Raw genomic sequence first — 14,180 nt, 5'->3', positions numbered from 1 at the left:
TATTGAAGAAACAAAGCAAAATTATCTCAACACCACCTTTGCTCTACAACTGGTGCATAATGTGCGGGCACTTTATTTGTGATACAAGGAAAAAAATAGTCCACAATGAATACATTCCTATTAGTAAATATACTGATGCAGTAGAATTGCTAACAAGTTATTTACATTTGTTTGTTTAATACTCATTTTGTAATTAACAAATAGAACAATAGAATGTTTTGTGAATTATGAAACAAAATTCTTACTTAAAATTTTAAACAAAAGTAATGATATGTAATATCAATTTATTAACAAAATAGTAAACAGTTGTTTAAAAGGGTTCTAAATTAAATTTCAAAGGACAAATACAAATATAAAACAAAATTAACCACCAGAAACTAAACTATACAAGATTATGATTGAACTGTTCATTTATTTATCTGCAACTAATTGATTTGCAGTAAGTGAAATCTTTTCTCCTGGTTTAAAAGCAGGCATTCCTAAATAAGGGCAGCTAGCACATCGGAATGCATCTCCAAGATAACACTTCAAAAAATACATATTAAATATTAGGAACATTTGTTCACTTTTTATAAATCATTGCAAAGCAATTAAGAAAGTTATTTTTTAAAGTGCAATATAGTTTAGAAAATATAAAAAATCTTACATTTCCACAAGAAGAACGAATTGTAGGTTCATTTGTTGGTTTAGTTTCATTTTCTAATTCTTCAGCTAGACCACAACTGCAGTCTTTACATGCCTTTCGTAAACCTGTTGTTCCACATACTATAGGAAATATGTTTTGTAATACAGCAGTAGTGAAGAATTTAATGTTTTGAAAGTATATTTAGTTAAATTATATACATACCACGTAGAGAAGAAGGGTCTGGTTTTTTAAGATCTTCTTCATCAAGAAGATTGTCAGGGTCAATAGTATCAATGTCATCATCAATAGTATCATCTAACTTCCACACAGAAAGTTTTGAAGAATTTTTGGAAATATTAATTTTTTGGGACGAACCAATATCATACTTTGGTTTCTGAGCAATAATTTGATTAGTGTTTACAGAAACATCTACGTATCCATTTATTTTTAGATTCAATTCAAAGTTTTGAGGGTTTTCATTATAGAAAATAATGAGAGAACCCCCCTGTTTTAAAAGGGTTAGTATTGTTGACAAAGTTTGATCTAGAGATTGGTTATCATGGATGTCAACTGAATTAAGGATAACAACATCATAATACTCATTTTTATCTAAAACAGTAAAAGAAAATTCATAGTATAAGCTACTTTTAAAGTATGAAATACTTGCCTTGTTTACTAGAAATTTCTTTTAGAGGACACACCTCTGCAGTTTTCATAACATTTGAAAATTGATTATTAAACTTTTCATCTTCTACGTAATTTATAATAAGAACAGAACTATTATTAGCAATATTTTCCATCGTCTGAAGAATTTGTTAATAACTAATGTGGGAAAACATCACTTTTCATTGTATTTTTGTAAACGTCACGTCACAATTACAATCATAGATATTGTAATAAAATGCATTCAAAATATAAGCTTGGATATTTTGGTAAAATAGAAAACGAAATTAACTTATGCTTTATAATTTGTAAGGTATTATCAATGTCTAATTATGCGAAAATATGTAAGAGGATTAAAAAAAGTTAAATTACTTTTTGAAAATTATTAGAACACCAATGAACGTTTCTACAAAATTTGATTTTTGTTATCTATGGATCATATATTGACAACAGTTTTCTAGGTTAGGTCCAATATTAACTTATTTTTCATATTTATAATAAGTGTATTTAAAATTTCAATATAATGGAAGAAGAGGACGGTGTTCATCGTTTGGAAGGCATAGGAGATCAAAGAGGTGGATTAATTGTTAAAAAGAAGCAACCAACATTTAAAGTTCCTCAGCCTTCTCTACTTGGTTTAGACAAATTAGCTGCTCAAAAAAGAAAAGAACGAGAAGATGCTGCAAGAAAAATGTCATTTTCAATTGAGGAAGAGGAAAAATTCGAATCAGATATTAATGAAAAGCTGCAAACTAGCAATAGTCGTAAATATAGATCACCTCTTGAAGAAACTCCTACTTACACAGGAGGTATAACAAAAGCAGCCAGAGAACGATTAATGGAACGAATGAATTCTTCTAAAAATATAGAGAAAGGTGTGTATGCTAGTACAAAAGATTCTAAACATAAACGTCATAGTGAGGATCATAATAGTCGTAGTGGACATTACAAGCATTCAAGAACAAGCAAATATGAACGAGAGGAAAGGAGACAAAGGTATACTGATTCAGAACGCCAGAACCAATTCAAAACACCTAGGTTTGCAGATGAACCTAGAACTCCAAATTTAAAAGTAAAAGACGAACTTTCAAAATCATCTTGGGACGATGATGAGGTTGCTCCATCAAAAAAATCTTCTTGGGATTTTCCCACTCCCTTAGTTGATAAAAAAAGTGGAGATTGGTCTGAGAGAACTTCTAAAAATGAGCCACCATCGTACAGATCAGAAAAATATAGAGAACACAGGAGTTCCAGAAGTAGTGGTCATAAAAATAGACATAGTTGGGAAACACCTAGAGTGACACCAGCTTATAAGTTTAATGTTTGGGTAAAAGATAGAAAGAAGACAGGAGCTACTCCTGGAGTAAGCAGTGAAGAGTTAAAATGGCAAGATGAAGAGGATAAGGAATTGTGGGAAGAAGAACAAAAACGTATTGATAGAGAATGGTATAATTTGGATGAAGGTATGTTTTATTTAATTAAAGTCCTTAATTTTTACATTTTTGTCTTAAATCTTGTCGACACTGTTTTAGCTATTGCAGAAGGAAGTAATAAATACTATTTTATTTTCAGGATATGATGACGAAAATAATCCTTTTGCAAATGTTAGCGATGATTACACAAAGAAGAAAGAGGAGCAATTGGAACAACGTAAAAAAAAAAGAATGTCTGCTCAGCAGAGGCAAATAAATAAAGATAACGAATTGTGGGAAAGAAACAGAATGCTGACATCAGGGGTAGTTCATTCAGTTGACTTTAATGAAGATTTTGATGAAGAATCGCTTGATCGCGTCCATCTACTAGTTCACAATATAGTTCCACCCTTTCTCGATGGACGTATTGTATTTACAAAACAACCTGAGCCTGTAATTCCTGTGAGGTGAGATGAACAAGTTTGCGATATTTAAAAAAAGAGACAAATTGAATATATCAAATAATCAGTAAATCACTCTGAATTTAAAGTAATCTTTTTTGTTGTTTGTATTTAGTGTTAATATATTTTGTTTTTATAAATACTTTTTTTTTAAATAATTTCCTTACAGCTACTCTTTTTTAGAGATCCTACTTCTGATATGGCACTGACTGCTAGAAAAGGTTCTCGTTTGGTAAAAATCTATAGGGAACAAAAAGAACGAAAAAAAGCACAGAAGAAACATTGGGAACTTGGAGGCACAAAAATAGGTATAAATATTTTATCAAAACTAGTTCTTCCCCCCTATCAGTCACTGCGAGCTTGAAACTGTTAGCACCATTGCTTCGAGTTATCGAAATTCACTTTTGTGAACAATACTATGACGTAGTGTCGGCCATCATTTTTTTTAATTGTTGCTGTTGTCGGCCATTATTCTTTTCTAATTGTTGCTGTTGTCGGCCATCATTCTTTTCTAATTGTTGCTGTTGTCGGCCATCATTCTTTTTCAATTGTTGCTGTTGTCGGCCATCATTCTTTTCTAATTGTTGCTGTTGTCGGCCATCATTCTTTTTCAATTGTTGTCGCATTGTTACTGATGTCGGCCATCATTCTTTTCTAATTGTTGCTGTTGTCGGCCATCATTCTTTTTCAATTGTTGTCGCATTGTTACTGATGTCGGCCATTATGGTTTTTTAATAGATGTAATAGTAATTGATTAAAATTTAAAGGAATTGTTTGTAAATAGATATGCAACACAACATACACTTCTGCATAAGAAATTACTGATATTAACTTTCATTTACGTAATACTACTTTGCCGTTGTTCATATATTGTTAGGCCACTTTTTAGACGCCCTTCCCCACCACGTTAACATTTTACGTCTGTGCGAAAATTTTTAAAGCCTATATTATCTTTGACAGTATCTTACATGAACAATTTGAGCTCATATTATACAGAAAAAGAGGTTTTTAAAATTAAATACTTAATCATTAGGGAACATTGTAATATAGAGTTGTAACATAAAGTATATAACATAATGGAAGTGGGAAAAAATTACTGAAGAAATTTGTTTTTAAGGTAACATTATGGGAATAAAAAAGAAAGAAGACGAAGAAGATGCACGGTACAACAAGGACGAAGATAAAACTGACTATAGAACAGATCAAAAATTTGCAGACCATATGAATAAAACAGAAGGTGGTAGCAGTGATTTTGCTAAAAAGAAGACCATTTTAGAACAACGAAGGTATCTTCCAGTATTCGCCGTTCGACAGGAACTATTGAACGTTATTCGTGAAAATTCAGTTGTTATTATAGTAGGTATGTGTAAGAAAACAATATGTATTACTAATTTTGCAAATCACACTTCATTTAACTACTAAAAATATATTGTACCTAATAATTATTTTAGGCGAAACTGGTAGCGGTAAAACAACGCAATTGACCCAATATTTACACGAAGATGGTTACAGCAAATACGGAATGATTGGGTGCACTCAACCTCGAAGAGTGGCTGCTATGTCAGTAGCAAAACGTGTCAGTGATGAAATGGGAACTCAGTTAGGTAATTACGTATATGCGACAAATTGTTACATTGTTAAAAAGAATTTATTACATTAGCCCCAAAGGGAAACAATAACGTCAAAATATATTATCACTTGCAATTGTAGGCTGAAAAATCTAAAATACTAACTAAAAATAAATCTTCGCTCGTTCATAAAAATAAATGTTCATAGTCTATAAAAATGTATATTTCGCCGTTGATATTGTGCCATTGCTGTAAATCCCCTATATATTCGGTACTTCCCCAGTCTTACTAGTTGCAGAAATGTTGATTTATTGGTATCACTTTAAAACAGTTCGTTGTTAGTTGTGTATATGTGTGTTTCATTAGATAGAGTTACACGCGCTTTTTAAGTCACTGTGATAGTTTTGAAAAGTCTAAGAGAAAAAGTCTTTATGAAAAAAGAAAAATAAATCTTCAGAAACAAAAAAAAAGAACTAGTTTATATAATATTCGTTAACGTGAACAAATCGATAATGTAAATATCTGTTGCTTTTGTTGATTCAAACTATCAAGTGTCTACTGTATTGTATCGTTTGATTTTTTTTACAGGAGACGAAGTAGGTTATGCAATACGTTTCGAGGATTGTACATCAGAAAATACGGTTATAAAATATATGACGGATGGTATTCTTTTAAGGGAGAGTTTAAGGGAAGCTGAACTTGATCACTACAGTGCCATAATTATGGACGAAGCTCACGAAAGATCCCTCAGTACAGACGTCCTGTTTGGATTATTACGTGAGGTAAGAGAAAAAACTTTTTCATTTTGTTTCCAAACTTAAATAAGTTCCTGTAGTATTAATTAATTCGCAAAAGCAACTTAAAGAATAGAAACAGATGGGGGCATTCAAGCACTACTTAAGTAGGATTAAGGGGAAGAGGGCTTCAACCTTTTATTATATGCTATCAGAAGGAGGGGAGCTTATAAATCTTATGTAAGTTAAGAACTGTAAAATAATAATTTCAAATCATGTAACCAATTTCCTACGTCTATTTATTTGAATAATTCTCGTATAAGTTAATTATTTAACACATAATCGCGGTACATACTATACAGTCCATTTATCTAGGGGCCAAGTATTAGGTAAGCAGAATTTTACTAAGTTTTAACTTCCTCCCCCTTATCAGCAAGCTTTTATCCCGCCCCCTCTCCTATGCTTACGTAATCACTGGTATCTTTTTAAAATCTTTTCTTTATTGTTATTCGTGAATATAAATAAGGAATTTAATGGCCATTTAATATTTATTCAAGCAAATAATTAGCATTGCATTTAAAAATATTCTTAACCATAAAACATCGCGCGAGAGTGAGGGAGCAATATCAGTTTTGGGGAATCGTTGAACATGCTTTTCGCTTTTAATTAAATATTTCTGATGTAGTCAATATTCAAGATCCTCCCCCGACATGATGACATGGAGCATCAAAAATAAGCAAAGCAACCCCCCCCCTCATCTTATATGTATAACACTAGAATGGCCCCTTATTTGGGAATCAGTTATTTAATCATTGCAGATTTATCTCATTGTTCAGTCTTGTACATTTATACCTACTATCAGTTATATCCCATCGGATGCTCGTTTATACCGATATCAATAATTTTATGGTACTTAAGTTGTATTCTCGGATTTTAATGGGGATATTAAAAAAGAACTTCTTGTTATTCGTTCGGGGCAAGGAGGAGTCTACAATATTCTTATTTTACTCACAATGGAGGGGAGGGTCTGTTTATTTGAATCATCCTCGTATGTATAAGTCATTTATTTAATACGAAATCGCATTATACATTATAGTCATTTACCTATTTGAAAATTGTTTATTTATGTTATTGCAGATTTATTTTACCGTTTAGTCTTCTTATTCTCATTTATATCGATATCAATAATTTGATTATTCAGTTTTAATCTCGAATTTTAATAGGATTATTAAAAAGGAAGTTGTTACTCGTTCAGAACAAGGGGAGTTCATAATTTTCTAAAATCAGCAACGTGTTTTTTAATAATCGTAACGTCTGGTAACTAGGTAGTAATTAAGAGATAATAAAAACTGTTAGGTACTGTGAGTCGTTGTTTGTGATTAAAATTCAATCAATTATAGAAGACACTCGCGTGTTTTTATCAAAAGCCGCAAACAGTAATTGTAACGTAAAAATATAAATAGTTTCAGAATCTGCAAAAAAGTGCCTTCGATATACGTATTATAAGATATACATAAGTCTATCTATCTTATTTTTAATCTTTATCTTTAAAAATTATTTAAATTTTTAAATTACAGATCGATGTTTTTTTTTATTTATTAATTCTGTAGATTGTCGTAATCATGTGCTTTTGCGATAACGTTGTTTATAAAACTTATAATAATCTACTATAGCTGTTGCTCTGCTACTTCTTCCACGTGGAATTGAATTATATATTTATTTTATACTCGATACATCAAACTCTGAACCCCCTTGAATTTTAAAAAGTCCAATACTGGTGCTCGCTTACGTTGTTGTAAGGAACGTCTGTGCAAAATTTGAAGTTTCTCGTCCCAGGGGATTGCTCTGTGGGTTGATATATCAGTCAATCAGTTTATTGAATCTACATTATCCATATAAACCGATATGAACCTAATAAAGCCCATTCTTTTGCGAAGTTAAATAGGCACCTACTAGTGCGAGTAGATACTTTCATTTATGAATAGAAAAATCTGAGCAGTACTCAAGTAGAGAATAGGTCTTCAAGAAAAAGGAATAGACACTCACATATTGTAACATTAGTCACCAAAAAACAACAAAAAGAAATATCAGTATCTATTAATTTTTTACAACGTTAGGTACATATCTGTAAATATTAATAAAAACATAATTATTTGCTTACTGCCAAGTATAATCTAATAAGTTTAGAAATTATTAATGAAGTTATTCTAATTATGGAGTTTTATAACATAACAGTTATAAATATAATAAATTGTTCTTATCGTTAGAATACAATATTTGCTTATTGCAAGTACTTTTACGTGTTTCCTTAATTACAGTCCTTCGTGTGTTGAAATAATTACATTTGCTTTATGATCAGTCTTTAAATTAAACGAATTATTATTACTGATGCAGTGGTAAGATAATTTATAAATAAAAAAAAAACGCGAATACTTCAAGGCTCAAACATTTTTAATAACGTTGGTCACTACGAAAAATTTGCAGTTGATGATCGTAAAATTTTTGGTTAGCTTCGCTCAACAACTTTTACACTTACGTATAAGCGTCGCCCAAATTATTGGGATAAAGGGTAACTCACGCAAGCACTCACTTAGTTAATCGTACTTTTTTCTCATCAATATTTCATTGATAATAACAGTTTTCGAGTAGGAGGGGGGACTTCACCCCTGGTCATCGCCTGAATGACTTACGTACATACATCTTTAACAGTACTTTGTATAAACACTATTACAATAAATCACAGCCCTTACAAATGCTAATTGATGTTTGTAATTTATTCTGAAGCTGATTTATTTCTTTTTCCCCTTAGCAATAGTAAACCCATGTTTACTTTTGAGCTGAACCATTTTAAGTCATCACTAGCCTAAAACAACACAATTAGATTTTTATGAAGTTTTAAACTATGTAGTCTCTTTTTGTACATCTGTACAATTTAAATGAATGCTTTTATTCATAAGTATTCAATGTTAATTTAGAAAAAATCTGTTTGATTTTTTTTCAAAACGAAAAGGAAACTTTAATAGAATGAAGTCGGAAAAGAAATAGGTACCCAGTAGGGATTTAAATTAATTCGAAAAATGACAAATTAATAAAAATAGATAATAAAAAATGCTTCTTTGGTTTTCTCATTAAATTATTATTAATTTTACTTACTGGTTTTGTCCTATCATTTTTTGGTTGAAGATAACGACACCAATACACGAAATGCTCAGTGTTGTGCCATTTAAGTTTATTTTTCATCGCATAAGAGATTTTATTTCTAATGGTTTCCTCACAATTTGTTTTTTCCTCTTTGTCATTGTAATTATTAATTTTTATCACCGAACCCGGTTGCCAAAAGTTTAACAAGCTTTTGGAAGTAACCTTATAGGAACCCTTATGTTCCACTAGGAAATAAATCGATACATATTCCGGGTTTTTACTTTTCTCTGAAATTGAAAAACAATACTTACATATTATCAATTTAATTGACAATATGATAAGCAAATGCATTTTGTGTGATAGACAATTTGGTAAAGTCAATTCAAACAATAACTTTTAGCAGTTAATACGTAAGGAAATTTTCAAATATGGAAATAAATCCTGCTTAAAAAATCTTAAGGAAAGTGCTTTCGTTTCATAGTATCATTAGATTAGACAAAGTATCAATAAAATGAAAAACTAAGCCCCTGATATACAGGATGATGAATAAAGTACATGGTGTTCATTTTATTTTTAATTTTGAGTAATACTAAATTCATTTTTTTAAATATGAAAGCAGTTTATTATTGAGAAAAAAAAAATGAAAACAATGCATGTTATTACCATATCCTGGTGTCCAAGCCGCAATTCCCCATGTGATTTGGGCCTTTTCATTTTTCGTTTGCACTATAAAACCTGTTTCTACAACTGCCGAAAATATTCTGACTTCTTCATGGGTGAACCATTTAGATTCGCGCAATTTTTGTCCAACAACAAAACTGCAATTACGCGTCACTTGTTTTTTATTTGGAAAAGAAGACGTTGTTGAAAATTGTTTCACACTTGTGGTCGATTTCGATTTTTCCGAAAATTTTGGCGTAGCACTTTCGAAAAACCTATTACTATAAGTCGGACTGAGGTCAATGTGAAAATAGTCATGCATCATTTTCAATTCTTTTGCTTTACGACTAATACAACTGGATACAACATTGAACGAGTCGAAAATAAACACTTTTTCGTACGCGTTAGCGTGACATTATCAGGTAGATAAACAATTGAATGTAATAGCCATCAATAAATTTCTCGTAAGGCTGAGCGATAACGCAAAACTTTCTCTTTCGTACCTACCAAAGCGCACGTAGTTTCTTTCCGAAACGATACGGTATATATGAGGTGTGCATTGAAAGTTTTCAACGATATCGATAAGATACGGGGGCAATATCGAAGCTAAATGCAACAGAAGCAAATGTCCTTGCTATTTAATCATGCTTGTATCTAAATTTCGCGGTATACATAAGTTTGTTCTATGAAAATACAGAACAGTAAACAATTGACTAGGTAATTAGTTACGTTTACACGGTTTTTACACAAAACGTGTTGTGTATTGTATGCGATCCACTTACTTACAAAAACGTGATTCATTGGACTACTTTGAGGATTGTAATAAAAGATGTTCACGCTAGGTTTAGTTTATATAATATAAACTTTAATTAATTTTACTGGATAATGAATTATTTTAAAATAGTTTGATTAAAAACGGTATTTCTTTTCTTGAATTAATTAGAGACAGAAACAGGAGTTAGGAGGGGTAGAGGTAGACTTAGATTAGATTACTGTTCGCAAATAGTTAAGGATGTGGGTTGTTCTAGTTTTAGGGAATTGCGAAGATTAGCACAGGATAGGAAAGAGTGGAGGTGCGTGTCCAATCAGTCTTAGGACTGACGACTTTATGATGATGATGAATCAAATTGCTTGAAAAGTTTTAAGGATTTTTAAAAATTTTGACTTATAATATCAAAAATTTAGACATGCAGTTTTTGGTAATTTAAAAATAGGAATGTACATGCATATCAACGATATATCGGGATAGCTATGCGAAATAAGTATTTGATTCCAGATAGTTGCAAAACGGCATGATCTCAAACTAATTGTCACATCAGCGACGATGGACTCCAGTAAATTTTCTTTATTTTTTGGTAACGTTCCTACCTTTACAATACCCGGGAGAACATTTCCCGTAGAAGTATTGTTTAGTAAAAACCCTGTCGAAGATTATGTGGATGCCGCTGTAAAGCAGGCTTTACAAATACATCTTCAGCCCCCTTCTGGAGACATTTTGATATTTATGCCTGGACAGGAAGATATCGAAGTAACGTGTGAGGTATGTACTTTAGACTTTAGGTTCGTTCATAAGATATTCTATACGACCAGTTTATTTCCATGTGGTATGAGTTAATAAATGTTAATCTTTTCAAATTTAAACAAACGAATTATTATTTAGGTCGTTATGAAATATGTATACTATAAATATAGTACATATATGTATAGATTACTTACTTATTTAAATATTTCTCAGTTCAATGATAAAAACAAAAATAAATACATTGACCTATTTTTTCGTTCGTTGTTTTCTCTGTCTTTTTTGTTTGTATGAATTTCCATGTTTGTATACTGATACGTGCACGTTGCAATCGTTTAAATATATCGTGGGATCAAAGAACCGTACAAATTCAGTTTTTGTTACTTTTTACGATTAGTGTATGTAGTAAATATAAGACCTTGCACCCATAATATATTCCAATTTTTAATGATTAATGTTCTCATCGTAAAAAATTGACATTTGATGTGTTTTTTTTTTGTTAATAACCGTTACTACTAATATGTATGTTCACAAACAGGACCATTTAAACTAAGTTTTTGATAACAAATGAGATAATTACAAAAAACAATTTTCAAATAGTTTTACGCTATCTATGTTCCATATAAGTACACATTAAATTAGGTGTTAAACTGAAATTAACTGCTGCTTAAAGGTTTCAGTTTAAAAACAAACAAAAAATACATATATTAAACACTTAAGATACGTAAACCAATTTTACTAAATGCCGCACTTTACTATTTTTTTTTTTTAATTATACTTAAAGCAGTTAATTGTAGTTGTCATAACTATTCGTCATGTGGCTGGTCAGATAAAAATTATCTTCCATTTTTTTTATGCGTATAATAATTATTTAGGTGATAGCGGAACGTCTAGCAGAAATCGATAATTCACCTGAGTTGTCGATTTTACCAATTTATTCACAATTGCCATCAGATTTGCAAGCAAAAATTTTTCAAAGGTCTCCCGAAGGGATTAGGAAATGCGTGGTGGCGACAAACATTGCCGAAACATCTTTAACCGTTGATGGAATTATTTTTGTGATAGATTCAGGCTATTGCAAACTAAAGGTCTACAACCCTCGAATAGGTATGGACGCTTTACAAGTAAGTTACCTTCTATTATTTCAGATAAAAATCTGTATACAAAAAGGAATATAAATTAATCTTGAAATGGTTATTTGTGTTCCGTTTTTATAATACAATTATGTTTTTTAAAGATTTATCCCATTAGTCAAGCAAATGCAAATCAAAGATCTGGTAGAGCTGGGAGAACAGGACCGGGACAGGCTTTTCGTTTATATACAGAGAGACAATATAAGGAAGAACTGTTGGTTACAAATGTCCCTGAAATTCAGAGGACGAATTTGGCTAATACGGTCCTTTTACTAAAATCTCTGGGGGTTGAAGACCTACTTCAGTTTCACTTTATGGATCCTCCACCTCAGGTAAAGCATTTATTTTAAAAAGTAAAATATTTTACAGTTAATTATATTGGTTGTGTTTTTATAGGACAATATATTAAATTCGTTGTATCAGTTGTGGATTTTGGGAGCGTTAGACAACACGGGAATACTAACGAAATTAGGGAGACAAATGGCAGAATTCCCACTGGATCCACCCCAGTGTCAAATGCTAATTGTTTCTAGCCAAATGGGTTGTACAGAAGAAATTCTTACAATTGGTAAGTGATTGAAAATATTTAGTAATTTCAAATATTTACGAATAATTGATTTTGATTTGTTTTAGTTTCAATGCTATCTGTTCCGTCAATTTTTTATCGTCCTAAAGGAAGAGAGGAGGAGGCAGATAGTGTCAGGGAAAAGTTTCAAGTACCTGAAAGTGATCATTTAACATACTTAAATGTTTACAATCAATGGAAACAAAATAAGTAAGGGAAAGTTCAGTATAATCTGTTTTTTTTTTCATTCATTTATTTCCTTTTACTTAATTCAAATAATACCCTATTCAAATTAATTAATAATAATTATTATTATTTTAAGTTATTCGTCAACATGGTGTAATGAGCATTTCATTCATATCAAAGCAATGAGAAAAGTAAGAGAAGTTCGACAACAGTTAAAAGACATAGTTGTACAGCAAAAATTGGAAATAATTTCCTGCGGGACAGACTGGGATATAGTGAGAAAATGTATTTGTTCCGGTAAGTGTGTTCTTCATTTAAGTTAAATAGATAATGGAATAATCTGAAAAGTATGTGTGATATTATATGCATATTAGTACTATGAAGTTTTGTAGAAATACTAGGCACACAGTTTGTTATTTGATGTTATTGTTTATAAAATATTTTGATTCGTATCAACGTAAAGAGAGCACAAAAACAAATAACATTTAGATAAGAAGTGTTGTTGTTCTATTAATAGCTTGTAATGTGATTTCTACATTTTTATTTTTCAGCTTATTTTCACCAGGCTGCAAGGTTAAAAGGCATAGGAGAATACGTGAACTTAAGGACTGGTATGCCTTGTCATCTGCACCCTACTTCAGCCCTATTCGGTCTTGGTAATACACCGGATTACGTAGTGTATCATGAGCTTGTCATGACCGCTAGAGAATATATGCAATGTGTCACGTCAGTGGATGGTCATTGGCTTGCAGAACTTGGTCCTATGTTTTTTTCGGTTAAGGAAACGGGCAAATCGGGAAGAGCAAAGAAAAAACAGGCGGCAGAACATCTTATTGAAATGGAAAATCAAATGCAATTAGCTCAAAAAGAAATGCTGGCGAGAAAAGAGGCCGCTGAAAAGAAGGAAGCTGCCATGAACAAAGGACAAGAAATTATTACTCCTGGATCAACGCCGAGAAGGACACCGTCAAGATTAGGTTTATAGATAATTAATTATAATTGCTTTACAGTAAAAAAAAAATAAACATGTAATATTTGCTTGGAAAGAAGGTAAATAAAACTGTTTTTTATTTTNTGGAAAATCAAATGCAATTAGCTCAAAAAGAAATGCTGGCGAGAAAAGAGGCCGCTGAAAAGAAGGAAGCTGCCATGAACAAAGGACAAGAAATTATTACTCCTGGATCAACGCCGAGAAGGACACCGTCAAGATTAGGTTTATAGATAATTAATTATAATTACTCCATAATAATAATATTTATCTGGAAATGAGATAAATAAACTTTCTTTTTTTATTTCGAGTTTTATTGCACTTCGATTTAAAATGTGCTGGCCCTTGTATGTATCTGTAATTTCAGGGTGCCCTTAATAAGTTACTAAACGGTTAGTTTTTTTTCATTATTAAACTAAAATTGTTCATAATTGCAACTAAATAGACATTACATTACCAATTTATTTTAGGAGTCGTTCATAATATACGTCACTCAGAATTTCACCTTTTTGGATTCCTCCCTCC

At 31.3% G+C, this 14,180-nt stretch overlaps 3 protein-coding genes across 4 annotated transcripts; 1 reads left to right on the top strand and 2 right to left on the bottom strand.

Moving 5' to 3' along the window:
* Positions 1-267: 267 nt before the first annotated feature.
* Positions 268-1,504, bottom strand: LOC108740735 (anamorsin homolog). The gene is made up of 4 exons (XM_018475179.2): positions 1,293-1,504; positions 848-1,234; positions 647-765; positions 268-525 (listed from the first exon to the last, which is right to left on the bottom strand). The coding sequence occupies exons 1-4, from the start codon at positions 1,423-1,425 to the stop codon at positions 412-414; spliced, it is 753 nt and encodes a 250-aa protein (XP_018330681.1). The 5' UTR covers positions 1,426-1,504; the 3' UTR covers positions 268-411.
* Positions 1,505-1,721: 217 nt separating this feature from the next.
* On the top strand, positions 1,722-13,959 carry LOC108740730 (pre-mRNA-splicing factor ATP-dependent RNA helicase PRP16). 2 transcript variants are annotated; one of them, XM_025976211.1, is made up of 14 exons: positions 1,722-2,751; positions 2,861-3,167; positions 3,345-3,469; positions 4,279-4,521; positions 4,613-4,765; positions 5,318-5,511; positions 10,541-10,804; positions 11,659-11,907; positions 12,021-12,248; positions 12,313-12,484; positions 12,550-12,691; positions 12,804-12,964; positions 13,219-13,512; positions 13,749-13,959. In XM_025976211.1, the coding sequence occupies exons 1-14, from the start codon at positions 1,812-1,814 to the stop codon at positions 13,886-13,888; spliced, it is 3,612 nt and encodes a 1,203-aa protein (XP_025831996.1). In that variant the 5' UTR covers positions 1,722-1,811; the 3' UTR covers positions 13,889-13,959. The 2 variants fall into 2 exon arrangements, with proteins under 2 accessions (XP_025831996.1, XP_018330672.1); XM_018475170.2 differs by lacking the exon at positions 13,749-13,959 and having other exon boundaries at positions 1,723-2,751; positions 13,219-13,659.
* LOC108740736 lies at positions 7,545-10,108 on the bottom strand. The gene is made up of 3 exons (XM_018475181.2): positions 9,268-10,108; positions 8,617-8,891; positions 7,545-8,326 (listed from the first exon to the last, which is right to left on the bottom strand). The coding sequence occupies exons 1-3, from the start codon at positions 9,587-9,589 to the stop codon at positions 8,237-8,239; spliced, it is 687 nt and encodes a 228-aa protein (XP_018330683.1). The 5' UTR covers positions 9,590-10,108; the 3' UTR covers positions 7,545-8,236.
* Positions 13,960-14,180: the final 221 nt, after the last annotated feature.

This window comes from Agrilus planipennis, unplaced genomic scaffold (genome assembly GCF_000699045.2).
Source record: "Agrilus planipennis isolate EAB-ADULT unplaced genomic scaffold, Apla_2.0 scaffold228, whole genome shotgun sequence".
Lineage (NCBI taxonomy): Eukaryota > Metazoa > Arthropoda > Insecta > Coleoptera > Buprestidae > Agrilus > Agrilus planipennis.
The sequence above is the reverse complement of the archived record's forward strand: the minus strand, read 5'-3'. Positions and strand labels throughout refer to the sequence as shown.